Source organism: Echeneis naucrates, chromosome 15 (genome assembly GCF_900963305.1).
Source record: "Echeneis naucrates chromosome 15, fEcheNa1.1, whole genome shotgun sequence".
Lineage (NCBI taxonomy): Eukaryota > Metazoa > Chordata > Actinopteri > Carangiformes > Echeneidae > Echeneis > Echeneis naucrates.
Window position 1 is genome coordinate 1,617,152 of NC_042525.1, and position 23,981 is coordinate 1,641,132.

Here is a 23,981-nt window from a genome sequence, read left to right on the forward strand (position 1 = left end):
AGGTGTGTGTTATTCATCTAGGTGTGTGTTACTCATCCAGGTGTGTGTTATTCATCTAGGTGTGTTATCCATCCAGGTGTGTGTTATTCATCCAGATGTGTGTTACTCATCCAGGTGTGTGTTATCCATCCAGGTGTGTGTTATTCATCCAGATGTGTGTTATCCATCCAGGTGTGTGTTATTCATCCAGATGTGTGTTATCCATCCAGATGTGTGTTACTCATCCAGGTGTGTGTTATCCATCCAGGTGTGTGTTATTCATCCAGATGTGTGTTATCCATCCAGATGTGTGTTATTCATCCAGATGTGTGTTACTCATCCAGGTGTGTGTTATTCATCCAGATGTGTGTTACTCATCTAGGTGTGTGTTATTCATCCAGATGTGTGTTACTCATCCAGATGTGTGTTATTCATCCAGATGTGTGTTACTCATCCAGATGTGTGTTATTCATCCAGATGTGTGATACTCATCCAGATGTGTGTTATTCATCCAGGTGTGTGTTACTCTGTAGTTCCATCTATAATCTGCTCCCCTTTTCAGGACCAGATGATCCAAACGGACTCTCAGAGGTCACTTCCTGATTCCAGATGACAAATTCAAGTGTTTAATCAGCTCGGACCTCCTGAACCGACCTGATCTCCATCCAGTCAGCTGCTCCTCCTGTGGCCCCTCCTCCTCCTCCTCCTCCTCCTCCTCCTCCCCTTTTTCCTCTTCCCTCCTCCTCTTCCTCCTCCTCCTCCCCTTTTTCCTCTTCCCTCCTCCTCCTCCTCCTCCCCTTTTTCCTCTTCCCTCCTCCACCTCCTCCCCTTTTTCCTCTTCCCTCCTCCTCCTCCTCCCCTTTTTCCTCTTCTCTCCTCCTCCTCCTCCTCCTCCTCTTCCTCCACCTCCTCCCCTTTTTCCTCTTCCCTCCTCCTCTTCCTCCTCCTCCCCTTTTTCCTCTTCCCTCCTCCTCCTCCTCCCCTTTTTCCTCTTCTCTCCTCCTCCTCCTCCTCTTCCTCCACCTCCTCCCCTTTTTCCTCTTCCCTCCACCTCCTCCCCTTTTTCCTCTTCCCTCCTCCTCCTCCCCTTTTTCCTCTTCTCTCCTCCTCCTCCTCCACCTCCTCCCCTTTTTCCTCTTCCCTCCTCCTCCTCCTCCACCTCCTCCCCTTTTTCCTCTTCTCTCCTCCTTTTCCTCCCATTCAGTAAATTATTTATTTCTGGTCAGTGTGAGAAATAAAGTGCCAGAATAGAGCAGGAACATCAGCAGCAGCAGCAGCAGCAGTGGAGAGACGGAGCTCTCTCTCTCTCTCTCTCTCTCTCTCTCTCTTGCTTTCACACACACACACACACACACACACACACACACACACTCTCTCTCTCTTGCTTTCACACACACACACTCTCTCTCTCTCTCGCTCTCTCTCTCTCGATTAAAGTTGAGCGCGCGCCAGTCTGCTGACCCGCGCGCATCCTCCGGGAGAACGGATCGTTTGAGCGTCAGACCGAGCGTCAGTTTGATTCTCCCTCAGCTGCAGATCATTTGTTGCTGTCTCCGAAGGCTGCGGCTCCGGATCGGACTCCGAGGATCACAGGTGAATCCTATCCTATCCTATCCGTGCACGCGTGTGTGTGCGTGTGTGTGTGCGTGTGTGTGTCTGCAGGCTTTTTATTCGTAATTGTTGCACTAAATTGCTAAAACGGCTCCGGTTCCTCATCAACTTTGGGAAACGAGCTGCTCGGTGGCTGCAGGACAGTAAAAAATAATAACCAGAAACTAAAACAGCTTCAAGTGCAGAAAACTAACGCACCTGTGGAGGCTGTGTTGGCATTTGGAGGCCGTTCCAACATCTGGGTGTGACACGGCGGACAACTTTTCGTGTTGCACGTTTCAGGAAAACTTTCTTCTGGTCGGATTCAATTAGACAGCCCTGCAGCAGTCTGCCCTCCCTGGCAGATGGCTGGATACTTCTGGGTCCTGCCTTCGTGCCCCTTCTCGCTCTGACTGGATTTCGTCGCTTCGCGCTGCTTATCTGCTCAAAAACGAGTTTTAAAACGTGGCATCATTATTTCAATACTTTCTCAGCCCTGTCAGATCGGAGCCCACTGGCCTCCGCTGTCCAAACGCTTCACGTCTCGTCCCGCTGCGATCCTCTCTGTCATAAAATGAAGCAGACCTAAAAGGGAATTGTCCCCCTCCCTTCGATGTGTCGTCGATGGCGAGGTGCAAAGCAGGAGAGTGTGTAATGTGCAGACAGAGCTGAGGGCATGCTGTCTGTCTGTCTGAGTTTCCAGTCTGATCCCACAGCAGGATCCTCCAACACAACGTGGATGTGATGCTTGTTTTTTTTTTTTTTTTTTGGGAGGCTTTAAGGCTTTAAGCTTCAAATCCTGTGATCCCCTTTTCTCTTTTTAAATACGGCTCCTTTTTATGGAAAGTAAATGGTAATTAGACAAAAAAAAAAAAACAAAAAAAACAACCTAAACCCGTCTGAGCTTGTGTCTGGAAAATTCCTGGAGATGAGAGCTCTGCCACAACACGTTTGACCCTATTTATAGCTTTATTGTGTGAGTGAAACAGATATTAACCTCCCTGGAAGAAACCACTCTGAGTGACACAAGACAAGACAGGAAGAGGCAGGTCAGCCTCCTCCTTCTGAAGCTTTGTCAATTCTGTAGTATCTGAACAGCCAAAGTGGAGCTGTGGTTGTTGTACCGCGTCTTATGGGTCTTATTTTCTCTGCTCAGGACAGTGAGAATGACCACAATAATCTCTGAGCCACAAATGGCTGATGGTGGGCATCATTGAACCGTGAGCTAACCGCCGGGTCCCCTGCCTGATTAATCGCTGTAGCTGCAGCTCGGCGGTCACGTCGTCTGTGCTCAACAGCCTGAGATGTAAACAGAACTTTGGCCTTTGATGGGCGGATTCATACCTGCTGCCAAACACCAAAGGAGGCTGACGTTGGGTTTATTCTCTCCAGATTTAAATATCAGTGTGCAGAGAATCACTCTGTGGAGCTTCCTGAAGCAGGAACAGGAGGAGGAGAGGACCCGTTACCTGACGGGTGGACGGATTAATACACAAATCTGCATCCTGACTGAAGAAGCCCAACAAATCTGCAGTTGGAGAGCCCTTTAAGTGAGGTCACAACTTTACTAATTGCTTTGTCCTCCCAGAATATTTTTCTGTGACCTTATAAAAAAAAAAAAAATCTAAGCTTTGCGTCGAATGAAGGATGAAAACAACAACACATAAGAACTGGATGAATCTGTCAAAGACGAGGACCAGCAGGTCGATCAAGTTATTTTAGCTTCAACTGTCTGACTCCTTCTGCGTGTTTATCCGTCCATCCTCATCCTCCATCTTTGATAGTGACGTCCAGAGCCATGTCTCCACATCGGATGCTCCTATTGGCTCTGCTGGGTGATGTCACAGCCAATCAGAGTCTCTGGATCAGTCCTGTATGTTTATTGTGTTGACAGAATAAAGACAATCAGATATTTGGAGCTGATTTTTCATCATTACTGAGCAGAACTCCTGATCAGATAAAGACAGAAACGACCCAAACAGATGAGAGGAACTTTTCTTTGGAGAAGGAAACATTCAGGAGGGGATTATAGGGGGCGTGTCTACAGAGCAGGTCAGCTCCACCTCCTCCAAATATGGTTTCTTCTCGTTTAAAAACCAAGATGGCTGACGGACACGTTACATAGTGGAGGTTTCAAAATGGCAGCCTTAAATCGAGTGACGTCACTCTACAGTTTATTTGCAGGCCGGTTCCCTCCCTATTTTTTCTTTCATATTCCATTTCGTTGAAATGAGTTTTCTCTGCTGTGGGGGGGGGGGCGCCCCGCTGGTCGGCTGGTTCTGGTCTGACCCACAGCGGCTGACCGCTGCCTCTGCTGTGGGGAAGTCAGAAAACTCCTGACCAATAAAGTTTGAGAAGAGGAGCGGAGCTGTTTTAATATGTTTATTTAAAATATTTTGTGGGGGGGGGGCGGTCGTTGTGCATCGCTCTAAATTTCTTCTCCTAGTTTCTGCTTGCATCATTTTTTATTAATCAAAAATCAATAGAAAAATTCAGCTAGATTAGAATTTCATACCACATTAAAATTAAGTGGAAATCTTGTTTTTAAAGACTTCTCTCGCTGCTTGTTAGACTCCGGCTGGGGAGGTCGACCCTGCAGATCCAGCTTTGTCTGTCATACAAATTTCATGCCATTGTTTTTGAAAATTTTCATGATATTTCTATTTTTAATTAACCATTTTACCATAATTTCTCTGCCCTCTTTGGCATCCTGTCAGCGGATGAATGACAGAGGGAGAGCATGACCACCTTAAAAAGAAAAGACTTGACTGTTCTTGAAGACAAAAATATACAGCTATTTTCTCTGCACTAATTAGTGTTTGTTTTTCAGAATTAATTATCTGTTGCTGACGGGTGTTAATTGAGAGTTTTTCCACTTACAGAGCTGATGTTGTTTGCATTGAAGTGGGTGTGATGCCGGCTTATATAAACTAACTGATGGCTTTCGCTTGTTTTTGTGCGGCTTTAGAGAACTCGGGTCACACCTGTGTTTTAATTGTGCTGTTAAAAAAAACCACACACACTCACACACAGATTTGTAGCAGCAGGTTTGGCTCCTGAAAGAGATTCTGCAGAATGATTTTTGCAGTTTATCAGACATTATGTGCTCATTACCCGCCAATTAATACATTTGTCTGGGTAATTGCCCAGAACACCAGCTAGTCCCAGACGCTTTGGAGATGTATACAGAAACGCTGTATTCCAGTGTGATGTCAGTTCATAGTTGGGTTTTTATGCTTTGTTTGTTTGTTTTTTGCTTCCTGCCAGAACGCCTTAGCAAGTATTCAGGAAAGGGCAGTGAAGCAAAAAAACAAAAAAAAAAGTGGATTCTCTGGAGGGCTGTTGGCCAACGATAAATTCGTGACCTTTCACCAAATGACTTATATGCAAACACCATAAAATGTAAGAAAGTTCCCGTCCTGTGAAGCTGAGCCATGAGATGAAGCATCCACTGCAGCATCTTGAAAATGTTCAGTGCCGTGGGACCATTACGGCACAGAGGACTTGTGTTCCAGTCTAGCCTTTAAAATCTCATGACATTTGATACACATTATGCCGTGTGGCTGAGAATTAATTAAGCAGACATTTAGAAAAGATGTGATCTGTGTTAAAGATGGCATTAAGATGCAATGAATGTAGCAAATGATTTAATTTGCACACTCACAGGAGCTCCATGAGGCTGTAAAGAATTTAATGCACAGCTGGTGTTATTCTACATTTTCCCTCAATGTTCAATTCCATGAAAATCCAGCAAAGTCCAGCAGTTGGTGTGCTTTTCTCTCAGCATTGTTTTAGCCTGTTTGTTCTCTGTATCAGTTATAAATCCTGTCACATATTTCTGTTTTCCGGAGGGTTCGATGTTTTTAGAAAACGGCTGCATTTTTAAGGAATGGCAAGTCAAACATAAGTTTAGCGAATCTGGAGCAGCCTTTCAGCAGTGTACACAATAACAGTGTACCGATTCAGGGGCCACGTCCTTCGCAGGATCTGGTCTGTTCAGGCATTTTAGACCTTGAAGGCCAATGTGAAATGACATCTATTCTGGTCTGGTCTGGTCTATGGAGGATTATCTCTTTGTGTTGTCAGTTGTTCTGGCCCTTTCAGCCGTGCTGCCTGTCGTCCTTGTCAATAATTTTTTTTTCCTTTCAGAAAAATCGGAGGTTTTGGCCATGGTTTGGCTCGCACCGTTAGCTGAGGCCCAGTACCGGCATCAAAAATGGAAGTCTTAAGCTCTTTTGTTGTGTTTTTTGCTGACATAATATTTTCAATAGCATGAATCAATTAGGGCGAATCTCGGGAAAGGGCTGGCCTCAGAGGATCCGTCCGTTGGGTTTGTTGAAGGACGCAGTTATCGTCCGCAGAACCAGGAAACCTTTGAAATCGCTCTTTTGTGTTCATCCAGAGAGCCATCTGGCTCCAGATCTCAGCAAACACTGCGACAAAAATCAAATGAAACTGAACTCACTGTGAATTTCATCCATAGTAAACTCTCTCCAAACTTAAATAGTTTAACAGTGATGGAGCAACGAAAGGTGAATATTGTGCTGTAGGTTCGGAGATTTTGGCTTAAAATTAAATTATTTCACTGATTCGTTTAGCGCCAACACATTTGTGGCTTTTGAAAAACATGGCTTAACAATATAGCCTTATTATGTTCACAGGTTTTAAACCTGGACTGTTACAGGTAGCGCAGCTCAATGCTGTGTCTTCTTCTTCTTCTTCCAACAATCCATTTGTGATCTCTTCTGCCGACAACGAGAGAATGTCGTACGCCAAGCAGCTGGCTGATCCTTTAAGATGGTGCCGTGGTTAGTTTGTGCCCATTTGACAGCCCGCCTGAAGGCCACCAGGAGCCTGACAGAGCGCGGCGGCGGCAGTAACTGTGTGACAGCTAGAAACAGCTGTTAAGGTGGAGAGGTGAAGCCGGGAAAAGCCAAATGAGGGTCCTTTTACTAATGAGGCCTGCTCTCATCACTCTCCCTCTGTGCCTCGCTCTCAGCTGCAGCAGTGTTATCGGTATGCACCTCGTCCTGCTTCCTCTCAGTGGCACAGCCTTCTGCCTCAAACATAGCAATTCAGCTAAAACACTGCCGGCGTGCCAGAAGTCAATTTCAGCCCTTCTTTTTTTTTTTTTTTTTTTTTTAATCTGCGCCCCCGCTCTCTCGGGACGGCTCAGAATTCATAAATCTCAACATGTTGAACTTAAACTATCAGGCAGACTCGGACTTTGTAGCCAAATCAGACTGAATTAATGTCCTGACATGATCCCAGCTCGGCTTGTGTATTACCACAAACCTAATCATGTTTCCTTCCTGTTTACTTAGAGCTCAGTTGCTTCTCACCTCCTGTTTAAGGCTCCTAATTGCTCCGCTAGAAATTAGCCATGTTCATTAAGGATGACAAATGAATCAATGGGGTGAACTACTACCTAAACAAGCCCAGGCGGGACTTTACAGTTAATTGAAGTGTCAGTCAATACAGAGTTAAAACTCAACTCCCTTCAAAAGCAGCTGAAAGTGTCAACACGTCTGAAGCCCGTTGGAAGGAGCTCGGCGACACCACCACACATTTGGAGTGAGGGAAATGAATGGAAGTAGGCCACCGTGAGCAGCAAAGCGTCGTAGCAGACATTTGAATTCCAGGCCGCAGTAAAAGAAGTTAAGCAAGAGAGTAAAAACAAAAGCATCGTCTTCAGTTTTTTCAAAAAATGTGCAGCCTCTGCAACGTCTGCTGTTGGGCCTGAGATTTCTCTCTGTAGCTGTATCGACTCCTCAGAAGTGCAGAGGAAGTGCTTTGATTTTGATGATTACAAAAAAATAAAAAATAAAAAAACAATAGGACATTTTAATGGGCTTCTTTTACAGGAAGTTTTGATGCATGTTTGACTCCTTCAAAGGCTGCAGAAGATCTCCATTCTGAAATTGAGACTGCAGCCTCGGTCAGCTACAGTAAATTTACCTTGCCAGACTGGAATTATGTTCTATTTTCAGATCAATTTTTTCTTTTGTGCTGCTGACTGTGATTCATTTAAATAAAGCAGACATTGATCCCAATTCTTTGTTCCAGAAGAGGAGCAGGAGTTTAAGAGCGTTAGATTCAGGTCCCTCTTTGGTGATTTTCCTCTTACTCAGTCACTGCTGTGACCAATTGATGCGGGGAAGTATTACAGTATGAAGCAGTATTGATTTCCTAGCAGAGCCCTATGAATAGTCTCTGTCCCGAGGATCCGATTCACTGATCCTCGAGGCGTACATCACATGCAGGGGGATGGTTTTTGTTTTTTTGACAAAGTCACCCGATATTCTCACGTTGTTTTACTAAATGAGATGAAAAGCTTACGTCTGGGATGAGAAGTGACAAAATGCCGAGCACATAACCCCAGTTTCATTTTCTCTTTCCAGATGGACTGGATCACACCTGAGATGTGAAGTGTGTTATGTGAGCCAAGGTGTTTTCCCACCTCGCTGGTGGTGGGGAGAGATGCTGCACTTCGTTGCCATGACAGCAGAAGTTCTCTTTGTTCTCGGCTTCCTGATGAGCGGCGCTCTGTGTAATCCTGTCGCGGCCTTACCGATGAGCCAGGAACGTCTGGAAAGGGTACTGACCCAAGCCAGGGAGGACAAACATCAGGACAAGCTGCCCGCTGAGGAGCCGCTGGGATATGGCGCCCAGCAGCAGCAGCAGCGGCGGCGGCTGGAGGACATCAACGCTTTAGGCCCCAACAGGACTTCCCTGAGCCGAACTGGGCCGACGCAGGGATCTAAAGGAGGGAAGGAGCTGTGGAGCGAGCAGGACAGCCTGAATCAAATAGACGAGGGCCCGACCAGTGATGTCGCCCTCTCCATGGACGCTATCGACGAGTACGCCTACCCGGACTACAGGGGGAAGGGCTGCATGGACGAGAGCGGCTTTGTGTTCGCCATCGGAGAGCAGTTCACGCCCGGCCCCTCCACCTGTCCTTGTCTCTGCACAGACGAGGGCCCTCTGTGCACCAAGCCAGAATGTCCCAAGGTCCACCCTCGCTGCATTAAAGTGGACACCAGCCAGTGCTGCCCGCAGTGCAAGGAGAAGAAGAACTACTGCGAGTTTCGGGGCAAAGTGTACGCCTCGCTCGAAGAGTTTAAGGTGAGCCCATTAACTGCATTCACTCATTTTTTTGACATGCTCAAAACTTGAAAGAAGTGCTGACAGAACAGTCCTGCCCCTTCGATGTGAAGTTTATCACAGCAGGTACGCTGCCTCGGAGGCAGGCAGATTTATAATGGCAAAGGTCAGCACTTGTCTTTTTTCTCCTCACACAACACCAGCACATTACCGCGGCTGAATTTAGCCGAGTGTTGAGACGCGATAGAATCAGAGTTGGAGTTACGATACAACTACACAGAGGGTGATGCTAAATGTGGGAGTCTGAGACTCCACCGTTTCATCTTCTGACTGTTTGAAAAGCTGCACGCCGGGCTGAACCGCGGCGTATTGTGAGACGCCATATTTTCCGGACCTTGATGCTCCACTGTGTGACGGTGAGTGCGTCAGCGGGGGGGGTTCAGGTTATAGACGGCTCTGTGTTGAGTCTTCAATCCTCAGAAATCTCCACTTCCAGCAGCAGCAGCAGCAGCACACGTCAGCCTTCTGATGTGCGGTGGGGGTTCTGCTGGAAGAGATGGCGGGGGGTGTTTGAAACCAAGCAACAGGCAGGTTTTATGCTTGATTGCTAAGGTCTGAAGTACTGCTAAGTGCTGCCTGGCTTCATTTTTCACACTGGAGTGCTTAGCGGAGGCGTGAGCTGCTACTATCTGCTGTAACATCGGTAGAATTAACCTTTGCTCCCTGTTAAGTCCGGAGGTGCACAGCTTTATGCTTTAGCCTTTCACAGAAAATATAGATTCATTCAAATGTATCCAATCAATCTTAGTTTTTGTCCCGCGTATGTTCTATTTCAGGACATATGAGTGACCGATTTCCACATTTGCTGCTCGTGCAGAAAGAAAATTGGAAGCATTGCAAGTTACTTTTGTCTCTCATTCCTATTAATTTGCTGTATCACCAGATTGAATGGTGAAGCTGTGGAGAGACAGACACCGAGACAAACAAAGCATCAGACTCAAAGATAGCAAGAAATTAATTAAGCGGTGAAGTCTGTTTTTTTTTTTTTTCTCAGTGTGTATCCGAGTGTGAACTGTTTGTAAGGGTGTTAATTACTGCTATCTAGGTGTCTCCATGCGAGAAGTGCCGGTGCGAGCCAAGCGGGGAGGTGTTGTGTTCGGTGGCGGCCTGCCCTCAGACCGAGTGTGTGGACCCGGAGTACGAGCCGGATCAGTGCTGTCCCATCTGCAAGAGCGGTGAGTAGAGGCCAAGGTTCACTTCGACGCCTTTAACCAGCACAAACCCTGTGATGTGTGCAAAGAAAACAGCAGATGTACGCTGTTTCCTGCACGCAGAGCTCCTGCCTTCGATCAGCCCGTTCTCAGCCCTCGAGGTGTTACTAAGTGTCACCCTACTGTGATGTCACTCGCCGGTTTGCTTGCTGCCATTTTGAAGCCTCCTGTTTGTTATTCATCCGTCAGCCATCTTGTTTTTTTGGAACCAGAGGAGTATTTAGCGGGGCAGGTGGAGCTGAGGAGCAGTGTGTGTGTGGGGGGGGGGGGGGGATCTGAGCTGTTGTGTAGTCTCTCGTGATTGGGTGGTACAATCTGTCAATCACAAAGCAGCCACACCCCCTAATTTTAGAAATGTTAAAAATGTACATCATTTACAGGACGTTGAGGATTATAGCCTGTGTATTTATTCTCAGCCATGTTTTAGTCTGACCTCATCACAGTGTCAGTCGTCTGTGGCCTGACGAAGACACGTCGACTTTATAGCTGGACTTATTGAACTCAGTTCGTAATTAAACCAGCAATCTGTTGTTTCTTTTTTTAATTGAAGTCGCAGAGTTCAGGCGACTGATGGACGATGGGAGAGTCTTCATCCATCTAACGCTAATTATTGGAGTGAAAATGAGGCTCGTGCATGTGCAGCCGTTTTCTCAATGACTGAGATTCACAAAACAGAATCTCACATGTGCACAAAGTCTTTGTGACTCTGCTGAAAAGACAGCGTTTGCCTATTTCTGGTTTTGTGCGTACACACTGAGTCACGATCCTACACAAAGCGCTGTGCATCTGGCCCGAGGCTGGTGTCACATGTATTTGCTCAAGGGCATCTCAGCAGACGTTACAGGAGAAAGGCTGCACTTCTCGTTTCGCTGATGCAAAGATGGCAGCGAGCTGCACTGCAGTGTTTACAGCTGCTTTCTGTATCAGATGGCACGATTGTAATAATGTAAATAAAGAGCTCCAAGTCACACTGAAACTCTGCTTAACCAGTCGTGACTGGTGGGAGAAAAAAAACATCTCCCGGTGTGCTAATGTGATATAATTACTTCCTGAATGCTTCCTGAAATCCAAATCCATGCTGGCAGGATGCTGTCTGGGAGGGATTTCAGGTCCGTCTGCGTTTTGTGCCGTGGGTTTGTGATTCTATTGGTTTGGGAGCTCCGGCCCATCTGAAGAGGAATTCTGCGGCTCAGAGTCGATTATCTGAAGTTGTTTTGTATGATTCCAGACAGCATGTCCTAGATTATGTCCCCTTGTTTTCTTGGTTGTGACTCTAATGCAACGTGGCAATGTCAGCAACATTGCTTCCTTCAGCAAAAAGAATGATGACTTGCGATATGTATCTCTGACTTGGAATCTTAAAGTGGTGCAGCCGTTCTGCCATAAACAAGAGCGAGCAATTTGCATGAAGAGGAAACAAAAAAACAAAAACAAAAAATCCAGATGACAGAACACTTCACATTTAAATGCTGCTTCTCTCTGAGCCGCTTAAACAACAACAACGTGGCTAATATCAGTTTTTGGGGTAAAAGAAAGCTGTTATGACGAGTCATGCTGTGTTCACGCTCAGAATTCATACTTTGAATACTGAATACAACATAATTACTAGTCAGAGATTATTACAGTGAAATAAAAAAATATCTTTTGCATAAAAATTCATCCCTATAGAGAAAATGATAACTAAATGATAACCTAAATGTCTTTAAACACCTTCCACCGCCTAGTTCATCATAATTACACCTGGAATATCCCATGCGGATAATTCCTGGATCATTTTAGGTTCAATAAACATCACAGACGTTCGTATTTGCATATAATGAAACGTTGGTGAGCGTTGGTTATCAATCAAAGGTTGGCTCACTCAAATTAAATTCCTGCCTCTCGACGTCCAGAGATAAAGAGTTTAAAAAACTGCCAGCCATGAAGCATTTCATGTACTAATGATATTTGCCTGCTGTAATCTCGGGGACTACACGCCGGTCCCTTGTTCCCTTTTTGCTATTCACACACTTTTTATGTATGCACATATTGATCATGCCGAGAGCACTTTGTGCCGAGTTTTGGGCAGCGCTCCACATTCTGCCCCCCCCCACACGCCGCTGTGCAATGCCCAGTGGATTTGCTGGGCTGTTTTGGCAGACACATCAGTCAAGGAGACCGATGTAGATACAGTACAGTAGGTGCAGAGATGTGGCAGACTTGAAGAGAACATGGATCTGTAGTCAGAAGTCCCAACAAATCCGCAAGCTCAGTCAGCCAATAAGGATTTTCAGTTTATTCAACAAACAGAACGCTCCACCGCTGAGAGGCTGTCGGCCCGTTTACACCCAGAACGGGTCGAGGGATCTACAGAATGGGACACACACCGGGTCAAAATAATAAAGCCAGTGCTCGGATTTTATTGAAATCTATGGGAAAATGTATCAGCACGTTTGTCTGATGTCAGACGCAACAAAAAACGAACTATCAAACTGAGAAATTGTGTTTCCAGCTCGAACACAGCAGCCTGTTCAGTTTGCATGAAACTGAATTCATGAATTTATCAATTATGTGACTTCTTCAGCTTTCCCAGCTTTGCTGACCTCGTTCCCTCAGAGCTCCACCTTCTCCTCCAAATATGTTTTCTTCTGGTCTCCAAGATGGCTGACAAACAAACTACAAATCAGAGGCTTGAAAACAGCAGCTGATAATGGGCTTTTGTCAGCGTTGGAAAAAAGGAACAAATGGCTCCACAGTAGATGATAGATAGGTATTCAGCGGTCAATGCACTGATTTACGACTCGAATGTCTTCCAGAGCTCGGGTTGGTCAGTCTACAGCAAAAAAAAACAAAAACACAACTGCACTGTTGAGGGACGACAGGATGCACACTCTAAGCTGCACAATCACCACTGGAGGCTGCAGCACTTTTCCGGGAGCAGCAACCTGAAGATGAGTTGCGACAGATCCATTTTATCAGTTAGCACGCTGGCTACCAGCTCTCTCCACTGTGTGTCTGTGTTGTATCGACTTGGCTCTTTGCAGTTGTGTGTCCTCAGATGTATGCGACTGTTGTGGAAAAAAAAAGGGGGGGGGGGGGGGGTCACTCCGCTTTTATTATAGAAAAACCTGCTAACTTGCAGTTAGCTGACCGAAGCTGATACTCTCACAGTTGCACTTTGGATCGTTGTGGATTTGTTGTGGTCCATTAATGGAGGATCACAACAATGTCGCACACACGGCCACGTTGAGGTGTCGGCCATTATTCAGCCTGTGTGATATCTGTGAACTCGAGGCCCTGGAGTTTGAAACCTGTCTGCTTTTATCGGACAGGGAAGGTTTAACAAGAGCTATGAAAGGGGAGTTCTGAAACTACAACCCTCCACAGACACTTTAAATCTCTGGTTCAAGCTTTTATTTTAGTCAAGTCCTCAACCTAAGGCTGCCACCGGTTGATGCTGTGATTGTTCCAGTTATTTAATTTATCGTTTGTGAGGAGTGGTGTGGCATCTCAGATGGCTCTAAATACTCTAACAACAACAACAACAACAGCAACCTTGGAAAGTGTTTTCGCAGAGGAGAAGCCAGACAGAAGTTAAATTAAAAAGCTTGTGAGCAAAATGCTGAGCCAAAAGGTGCCCAAGTCAGAAAACTGTAAACGAATGCTGAAGAAAATGAGCCTTTAACTGTCAGCGATCTGTCACAGGACGACCACAGAGGCCAGGACTGGACAGGACAGAAATGAGGACTGCTTTTCTTGGCGCCATCTGCTGGGCGGTGAAGGGCCGCCATCAGTCAGCTCACTGTTTTTGGTTTGACTTTTCCAGCCTTCTCTGTTGGTGTCTGCTGCCATATTGTTGGTGAGACATGAATCTTTTCAGATTGAACCACGAAGGATCTTTGTCCAGGAACAGGACTGTGAAGGTTTGGACCCAAAAGATGGACATCACTGACCTGATGGAGGTGTTGGCTGAGGGTGGGGCTCACCGGGGTAACAGGTAAGAGGCGAGGTCAGGATCAGAAGGCTGGTCAGTTTTCCGAGGCAGAGGGAATGGATGAGGTCTTACACGAGGACTCAAAGCAATCTGGGAAAGAGTGAGTGAGTGAGAAGGAGAGACTGACTGACTGGTGATCAGGAGCAGGTGAGGGGAATAATCCTGACGAGGTGGGCGGGGCTGAGAGCTCAGGTGAGAGAGTGACAGCGACACTATCTGCTTAATGTATGAGATCTGACAGCCATGTTGTTGTTGTTTTTTTTTTTTTAATTCTTCAGATAATCTAAGACTTCCTTTTCACGGGACTCTCACACATTCACCTGAATGAAACGCTACGGCTGCCTCGACGTCTCTTTCTGTGTAATCAACAGGAGCACAGTGGCAGAAATAGCCTTTAACAGCATTTACACCTGATTTGCAGTGTATTTAAAGCTGTGGCTGGTGATTTTCACTTTTAGATCTGTGCCACATTCCCCTTGTTATATCTGGAGCTCCTGTAGCTTTTTTCTGTCTGCCTCTCTCAAACTGTTCATTAAACAGAGTATCTCTGTGTCAGTATTGGACGGGGAATATCTCTGGCTGTGATTTGATGAACTGTGCCGTCAAGCTGGTCTCTGTGCAAACATTCCCCCCCTGCACGCTCCACCATCACCAGACATCTCTGTGAGCGTCACCTCCCACCTGCTGGAGGAAAATGTCATCTGTGATCCTTCAGAAACCCTCAGCAGTTCACGTACTGTGTATAAAGACATGTATATCCCTCCTGAAAGCATTAAACCGACGGCAGACATCATTACTGAGCTTCTTAAGCTCGTTTCATCATCAAAATGATTACATATTGAATTTCACTTTGTCTTTTATTCATGATGTGTCTCGGCCAGTTTTTTTTTTTTTTTAGGAGCGCTGTGATTTAAATGATGAAGATCAATGATCATCATCTTCCACCCCGCCACTGTTGATCAAGCAGCCCTCGATATGAGGCCGTGCCATCGTGGTGTGGTGGGTGGGGGTTGCTGATGAAATACGGACGAGGTAAAAACATAAGGTTACTGGAGGTCGTCTGAGAGTTCCTCCTCCAGTTCTGTTGTTTGTCTCGTCTGCAGATGTTGTTTGAGGTGCATGCAGATGTTTAAGACCTCCCCGGATCTCTGATGCCGCCGAGGTGCTACATCAAAGCTCAGCTCATTAATGGGAGCCAATTAAACACTCCTCCAGATGTGTCACTACAGCCATAAAAAGGACAGTCATGGGTCCGTAAATAAAGTCTAAAAAAGGAAAGAATATGGAATAAATGGGGTGAAAGGCTGAACAGCAGAGCTCTAAAAAGCTTCAGTCATCTCTGTCTTCCACCCTCATTTCCCTGCTAACAGCCCTTTTTACCATTTCCCCCACTATTGACAGAAATCACAACGAAGAATTTCAATGTTTGATAAGTTTATCAATTATGCACGAGCATTATCTTGGCCTTTTCAGGCATGCAAAATCAATGCTTATGGCAGAGCACCCAGTCTCAGATGTGTTATTCAGTTTGTACACGAGGAGACACTTGGGGAAGAGCCAGAGGAGGAAGATGAAAGTGAGAGGTATCTCTTACATCCACCCCAGACAGTTGTTCATGAATATCAAAGAACAGCTGTGAATGGAGGCAGGTTCTCATCATTTTTTACTCATTATCTTAAAGCAGTAGAACACATAGCAGTTAAATAGTTTCATACCCCCCCGAAGTTTGCGACTATCATTCGCTCTCCTCCATGAAGTTTAATTAAGCAATATTGATTCATCCCAGTCAATATGAGTCAACGAGGAAAGGAAGGAAAAAAAACCCCATCCCTGAGCCTCGAGTTCTTCTTTTTCCCGCTGTTGATTCTTTCATTCACTCATCCATCTTCTACCGCTCATTTCCGGGTCACGGGGGGTTCTGGAGTCGCTTTGGGTGAGGGGCGGGGTCACTCAGACCTACGGACAATTTAGAGTCACCAATGAACCCAAACTGGTGCAGACTGCACACAGAAAGGACCCAGGCCGGGAACCGAGCCCACGACCTTCTGTTTTTTTTTTTAAATATCATTTTCCTTTTCTTACAACAAATAGGTGCAAAAGATGAGAAAGGCCCAGTTTTCTTTGTCCTGCAGCATCTGCTTTTGAAGAACGGCAGGAAAATAAGTGAACTGAATAACCGAAATCACTGCAGGAGAAACATCTCTCCTTGGCACCTCGGCCGCTGCTCCCTCCCATCTTGTCCTTTGCTCTTGCAGGGTATCGCCTTGGCAACGCATGAGGAAACAAGCGGCGGTCTTCAAGACTTAGACATTAGGGTCAACACTAATCTGGGGGGGATGTGATAAACAGTCTGAACCGGGGCCAAAATCACTTCAAACAGAGCAACACAAGACACGGTAGCCTGGTTGCCAAGCGGAATAGAGACTCATTTAAATTAAGAGAGGCATGATTCATAGAGGAGCTTTTAAGACGTGACAGTTTTTTGTTGTTTTCTTTTCTTTCTGTTTTTTCATGGAGGGATGTTTACACGAACGTAGGCGATGTGGTTCGTCCATCTGAAGCAGCCGCCATCTCGCTCTGGCAGCACAGATAAGGAAATAGTGCAGCAACCTGCAGCCGGTCTCAGTCAATTAATGTAAAATTTAGTGCCTGTTTGTACCTGCGGCCCCGAGGTGCTGCTGCGCCTGAGAAGCTTCACATTGCTGCACTGATAATGTGGAAAACTTACCATTTTGTTCCTTTAAAAACCTTCAATTACACACAGAAGTTAAAGGTCCCACACAGTCTGAAGGCAGACGTCGATGTCTTCACATGGATTTGCTTTAACCTTTAAGATTATTCTGCTCTTTCACGCCTTTTTGGTGTCTTTTTTTTAATGTCTCCAGCTCTCCACACATCCAGAATCAGCTAATTCTATCCGTGACTTGATAAAGACTGTAATCGATGATCTTAGCTCAGAAAACAATCGACATCTTTTTCTGTGTGTTGAGACGTGGCTCCTTCTGAAGACGACGCTGTTTCTTCTCTGGTGGAACACGAGTGAAGAGGGAAGGTATAAATCTACATCCAGCTTCAGGAGGTGATGTCGGGAGCTCCCTAATGTGATTGGCAGCATCAAAGGAGCACAGTGAAGTACATTCACTGATACAGAAACTACAAAGGATGAAAGAAGTTGTGCCAAATAGTAAAAAGCTTCCAGCCGTGTCTGTAATGGGGCGTAATGGAAGAATACGGACGGCATCTTTGTGAATCTTTGTGTTAATGGACCACGTTAATATCTCTGAGGGGTATGAATCTCTGTTTTTGACCTCTCGTGAAGTTTTTTAGAGTATAAGATCCCGTCTAATGAGATTTTTCCTTTGTCTGGTTGGAGAAGAACAAGCATAGCGACCTGCTTTGAATCAGTAGCAAGTTTAATTTTGCCAAAATGGAATTTGGTGTCCAGATGAATTCTTCGTTGTCTCATTTTCAGTGAAAGCTGTTGGCCATGTTCTGGTTTGAAAAAATAAAATAAAATACAAAGCAAGGTGGCCAACAGAAAAACTGCTAGCTGGAGGCTTCAAAACGTCGAGTAATCACACGTCAGCTGACACTTTATCACGGCTGAAATTCCATCACTGTTTGATTTTCCTTTCTTTTTTGTTTTGTTTTTGTTTATGAATCAGCTCCAAAATGATCACCTGAGATCATGAAAGGAATTTCAACATCTCACCGCAGCACGGTCAGCTGTTGGTAACACACAGCGACGCTGAAATGGTTGATCAAAATAACAGCGACCTCTTAGCTGTCAGCACACATGAACCGTCTGTGAACAGCTGTTTGTGTTTGATGACTTGTGTCGCTGCTGTCTGTGGACTCATCAGCGGTAGTCGGCTGTGTACCTGCTGCTGTGTCCCCGATCTGATGGTGATGATGGCTTTAAAGGAAACAGCAGAAAACTGCTCGCCTTTGTATCGCTGCATAAATGATATAATACGAAAAAGAAAAATGAAGTCAGAGCTGAGACCATTTATTCCTCACATGCTGGTTTGGAAAGGTGAACAAAACGCTCAGGTTTTAGAGGCTTTTTCACACAGCTTCAGCTCGATATGCAGAGAAATCAACCAAATCGACAGGACCCGCGGACGAGCTCCGTTTGGGGAGCAGTGCTTCAAAATCAATTCATAAAAAATGCAATTATTGCCTCAATATTGAAATATTGTGTTGTTTTAAAACAAAAACAAACACAATGACAGCCCGTAGCGTGTGTATGTGTGTTTTATGACATTAATTATAGGAAATGATATAATCAGGTATGATAACTAAAGTGTGCACTGATTTCATTTATTAGACAAGCAAGAAAAAGGACAGTATGACATTTTGTCTCGTCTGATAATTTCACAAAAGGGTAAAATGAGTTTCTCTCCAATTTTCTCCCTTTTGATTAGCAATGCTGCTTTATAGTCTAAAGGCCATTTTCCATTACTGGACTGATGTTGACAACAGACAATGGTCTTTAGAAAAGGAGGTCATATTTAGTCACATTATGTTTTACGTTTTAAGCCCCGAATAAAAGTCATAGCGAACACGTTTCAAAACGCAGAAGCACAACTAAACAACAAGGTCACACAGAGTTGACGTCAAAGCTCTAAGCGCGGTGTTTACGGGGAAGGTGTTCCAGTAAAGCGCCTCACCTGGACGCCGCCGTTCCCGTGAAGGACTTGGGTTGTGACAGTCGTGTTTCTTGTGTGCAGTCGGTTATCAGCGGGCACAGCAGCTGGAAAACAACAAATATTCGCACAAGGTAACAGTTTCATAAGAAAGCCGGCGTCTTGCAGCTTTGATGCATGAAGGGTCATGTTTAAAAACTTCACTGAACAAATTATTCATACTGCTCTTAAATCACAGTCTCTCCCTGCAAAACTGCTCCTACTTCCTGTCTTTGGAAAGCAAGGTCATTTTTATTCTGTATTTATAATGCAAATGTACTCAAGAAATGCATTATGATGAGTGATTTCTGCTATTCTTCTTATTCCATTACTGTATAATGGAGCTCTGCAAGTTTATAACATTTCTGAATTAAGGGTGCGATGATTGGGATGTGTCCTCGTTTCCCTGTCCATTATCAGGCACTGCTGCAGAGCCAAAAGCCACAGGTGCTAATGGCTATCTTTTCACAGGCTGCCCATGCCAACTTCTAACACGCTGCAGTGACAGTTTGAGTCCAAGCGTTCGTGCACACGAACAGTCCATTTGTTTCTGCCGCTTTGGGTGTCGCTGAAAAGCTCTTGTGAAGCCTGATGGGCCTATAAAAATCTCTTTCTGCCCCGGAGAGCGAGAGAGGCAGAGAGAGGCAGAGAATGACGGCGAGAGGAGGATATATTATATTAATGCAGCAGTGACAAAAAGGTGGGTGAGATATGAATGGCAGAATAATGGCGTGATGGCAATGAGTAAGCACAGTGGCGCTGAATCCATGCATAAATTAACACAAACAAATGTCATGCAACCATGAATGTCTGGCTGACAGGCTGTGGTTTAATCCCAGCTCCGGGAGGAAGTACTTCTCATTTATTTGGTAGTGCATGATTAAATTTTGCATTTTTCTCTCCCAGCATATCCTTGACATATGCGTCTTTTATTCGACACACTGTGTTCTAAGTGCTGCTAATGATGATGAATCAGTGGCGACAGCGGCGTGGGACACAGGATGGGTTGTTGTTCTGATTGTGTGTGTGTGCGTATGTGTGTTTGTTCATCTGAGGACTTATAAATGTGTTGAGGCTGACATTTTGACAGGCCTCTGCAAACTGTTCACATTGATTGATGTGCCAACATGTCCCCTCTGCTGCACCGCCGTCCAAAGAAAAGCAGCGGCTGCAGCTGAGAGACTCCCCATTTATCAGCATCTTAATTATACAACAGAGTGGCCCAAGACCTTGTTAGTCTGAGGGAAGTGGCCATTGTTATGCCTTACCTGATGCTTGGAACAATTCCCTCAGTGTTTATGTTTTGCCGTGCAGTTTAAGAGATAATGGATGATTTATGAGCACTTCCTTTCCAGGACGGCGGCACAAAGGCCCTTCCCAACTCACCTCTTGCGGAAGAGGTAAATCTGTGGGTGACACAACGAGCACATTTATGTTGGCTTTTGTGGACTTGGCCACAGGATTTCTGCGCATGCTAATTCATTCAGGAGAGGGGCAAAAAGAATGAAGCCTGGCTCTGCCACTGCATGTCTCCAGGCTACTTACAGGAATCATCAGAAATGTTCCATTAGTGAACCAATTTCCTTCAATAAAAGAGACCAGTCTCTTAGAACAATCGCCCAATTTGGCAGTAACGCAGCGTTCCACTCCAGTTTAATCAGACTGATATTTTACTTGTGGTATAAAATCTCTCATGAGCACAATAAAATAAAATTTGGTGTAAATTCAAATAAAAAAGGCTCAGATTGAATATCTGAACCCCGGAGTGAGACAGAGTGGAAGATATAACCATGTGAACTGAGAGCGGTCACTGTAATCCAGGAATTCACCGGAGCGTCCTCTTTCCTCTCAACCAGCAGTGTTCGCCTGAAATGATGGCGGATGCTTATTATTTGAAAAACAAACACGCATGCAGCTGATGATTTGTGGCAGCGTTGGAGGGACCCCGGTGAAAACACCTTCGCTCTGTTAAATGTGATCAGCATCAGTTTCATCCTGAAGAGCGTCCGAAATGGCTGCTGACACCAGCTCATAAATCCTGATGCTCGTGTAGCTCATATTCACATAACCAGAACACTATTTTTGGGAATGAATCCATGGAAGCCCAGATGTGAGAGCCCATTTTCCACTGAGAGAAATAAATTGAAGGGCAGCTAACTCAGTCTCCCATGTTCATTATCTATTGTCTTTCCTTTTTTTGACTGACTGACTGATGTCAAGAAACCATCTGAAGGAAACAAACTCAGGCGACCAGCCGAGCTGAACTCTGTATGGAAATCTGGTCACTGCAGCAGATCTGACATCTGAGAGTCGCAGTGAAAGAATAACTTCAGTTCTGTCCTACTTTCCAACGAGCTTTAGTCCCGCTGGCCTTTGCGCCACACTGTATTCTCATATCTGGCTTATTATTATGACATTATTAAAACCTTAGTAGTCTGTACATCATTTTCTGTGGTCGAAACCAAAACAGAAAATACACCAAGGCAGACGGAGGCTGCTTCCCTAACGGCCATCAGGAGGTGAGATAGGACAGATCGTATTTATCAACAGGAAAATGTCCCTCCGTCTCACTTGATTTATTACCACAGTTACATTTTCTTCTGAGTTTATGGTCTCTAGTTTCAAGTCTCCTTCAATAAAGCACATCATTAATTTTTGAAAAAAATGTGTTTTCTTTTTCCTCCTTTTACAAATCATTGTTACTTTTTGGTTCGACCTTCGTCGTCTAGATAGGACCAGAACTTCGTGGACCCCTGAATTGGGACATTTCTTAAATATCTTAGCAGGTGAATGAGTGGGTGGAAGTGGCCCATCTGAATACAGCTCAGTTTGTATCATTCTGTCGTGTAAAAACGTAAAATAATACCATATGCGATGTATTATTATATATGGTAATGACAAGAACGCAAATGATTTGAAATTCTCTGTGGATATCCCGTTAATATCATTTTTGTCTGTGGCCACGATAACTGTGTCATAACAAACCCAAACCACTAATTTAATGCCACGGAAATTACCTGTTTTTCTGTCAACACAAATCAGGACGTTCTGCTTGTTTCAGTCGGAGAAGTGTGTGTGTGTGTGTGTTAAGCAGCACAAAGAAACCTGACATTGAATTATGTGTTCAGAGTGTAAACTGTATGTTTTCACTCTGAACAAAGTCCTTGGTGGCTCAAGTACGATAACTGCATGTATGTAGTCGTGGTGGGAGAAAACAGAAACCTTAAAGGTCTTCGTACTTTATCTTCCAACACATATAAATGACTGTTCCTTGAAATTGGACAACAAATGAATTAACTGGAGTAAATGATGATAACAACATTCAACGTTTGACCCCAGTAATGTCGCTGAGTGCGTGCTGACCTGTTTTTTCCGTCTTTTTTGCCACCCACAGGGCCAAACTGCTACGCGGACACCACGGTCATTCCGGCCGGCCGAGAGGTGAAGATCGACGAGTGCACGATCTGCTACTGCACCTACGAGGAGGGCACGTGGCAGATCGAGCGCCAGGCCACCTGCAGTAAGAACGAGTGCCAGCGGAGTTAGGCTTTGGCCTGTCCCGTTCGGGGAGATGTTGGCCCGAAACACCAGCGCCAGCCGGCCCGGATGTAACCTCTGGGCCTTTGACCCCGTGAGGGTCGGACATCTCAGCATTTATACTCCAGTCACTCCTGCATCACTGAAAAGAAAAATGCTTTTATGAAAGTTTATAATCCACACACAGAATATCTATTTATCTATGTCTTAAATTATTTATGAATATCCACATATAGGGGTCATTAATGCTGAACTAGTGAAAAGATATTTTTTATAGGCTGTATTTTAATAAGCAATGTATTGGACCAGAGGTCAATAAAACAACAGAATGTATAGACCACACACAGCTGTCTTCGGAGGTCAACAACCTCGACGTCCCGAAAAATCGTGACACCTGCCCCTCCACCACCGAAGTGCAGACTCGACTTGATGATTTAGGGAGCAGGAGGTTCGCTGTGTTAGACGGACAAGTGCAGAGTTAGAAACAAGACGGGGAAATTTAAGAGGACTCGACTGTTTCCTGATTTGTTTGATCTCTTTTGGATGTCCAGATGTGTTTTTTTCATTTGAAAGTGCTTTTTTTGTATTTCTTCTTGGTACTGTGTGTTCATGTTTCAAATAAATGCCAATCTGTGCAGGAACGGTTCCCCTCAGCTGAAGGTCTCAGTGGTTAGTCTTCGCTGACAGGTCGGCGTTTTACATCTTCAAGTCTTATCAATTGAATGAAAATTTTCGAAATTGAATCAACAAATATACTCAGATGAAGAGATCGACCCAGATCCTTCCCTTTTAGAATAAACGATCTGGCATTTCAGATATGGTAGGTAACCTTTGACTGTGGCAGAGTCGAACCAATCCACTCTTTAGATGTCCCAGGATGGGCAGGATGACCGTTTGTGGAGAACACTACAGGTAAATATTTAATGAGTTCAAAGTCAACACTAACTTATTTAACAATGCTGCTGTTTTAATTCCAGTTGATAGAAGAACAATAATAAAAACCAGAGAGACTGGCTGTCTCTTTCATTTCAACTCCATGAGTAAAGACTGATCCTAGTTTGCTTCCAAAAGACTGAAAGGTCTTGTGGCATATTTTTTCCCACCCACGTGTTCAATTTGAGGGTGAATGAAGATTATAAAAGGGGATTGACGTGCAGGTTTACGGACACTCGCATTGTGGCAGCCTGCTCTGCAGATGCAAATGTTGTGTTGAGCTGCCCGTGCCGTAAAACTCTCACATGGATGGGTAGCCAGACAATGACGCTCCATCTCCAGCAGTGAATCGTGCCTGTCAGCCCCTCGGCAGGATTGAAGTAAATAAGCCTTAATGCATGTACATGCTATGTGACAGGCTTCTCTCAGAGCAGCAGGAGAGCGGCAGCACAGATCTATTAAGGTTTTCTGACCAGCCTTAACTCCTCTGTTTCTCAAAGCAGAAATCATTCATTCAGGGGAAAAAATGGGGACTTGTGCTCATGCATACGAGTGCTAAATGATTGTGGAATTTGTCTTCATCCGTCAGTCCTCATTTGTAATGCCAAGAGCCCATTTTCATGTGCTCTGCCTGAGTGTTCCTCCGTTTAGGGATATTGTCAATATTCTTTTGTGTGAAAAGACAACAGTGGGATATGGTCAGTGTCACCTAAATCAGAGTCCTGACCAGGGATGTTATCTGTCACCCACATCTGCTCTGTCCAGGTCATTAACACCCACAATTGGCTTTAGATCAATTCATATTTCAGCAGTTGCCCGAGATCCATGGTCTGTGTGATTGGACTGAAGAGAGATGTGATTAAGTCTGCCCATAAAGGCTGCTCATCAGAAACGAAGCCGGGTCTT

At 45.0% G+C, this 23,981-nt stretch overlaps 1 protein-coding gene across 1 annotated transcript; it reads left to right on the plus strand.

Moving 5' to 3' along the window:
• Nucleotides 1-1,344: 1,344 nt before the first annotated feature.
• vwc2 (von Willebrand factor C domain containing 2) lies at nt 1,345-23,017 on the plus strand. Its single transcript, XM_029521721.1, has 4 exons — nt 1,345-1,572; nt 7,971-8,694; nt 9,779-9,908; nt 22,000-23,017. The coding sequence occupies exons 2-4, from the start codon at nt 8,050-8,052 to the stop codon at nt 22,149-22,151; spliced, it is 927 nt and encodes a 308-aa protein (XP_029377581.1). The 5' UTR covers nt 1,345-1,572; nt 7,971-8,049; the 3' UTR covers nt 22,152-23,017.
• The last annotated feature ends 964 nt before the right edge of the window (nt 23,018-23,981 follow it).

Coding starts and splice junctions, on each gene's coding strand:
- vwc2 (XM_029521721.1), top strand. CDS start 8,050: ATGCTGCACTTCGTTGCCATGACAGCAGAAGTTCTCTTTGTTCTCGGC. Junction 8,695..9,778: donor CCTCGCTCGAAGAGTTTAAG/GTGAGCCCATTA, acceptor ACTGCTATCTAG/GTGTCTCCATGCGAGAAGTG. Junction 9,909..21,999: donor CTGTCCCATCTGCAAGAGCG/GTGAGTAGAGGC, acceptor TGCCACCCACAG/GGCCAAACTGCTACGCGGAC.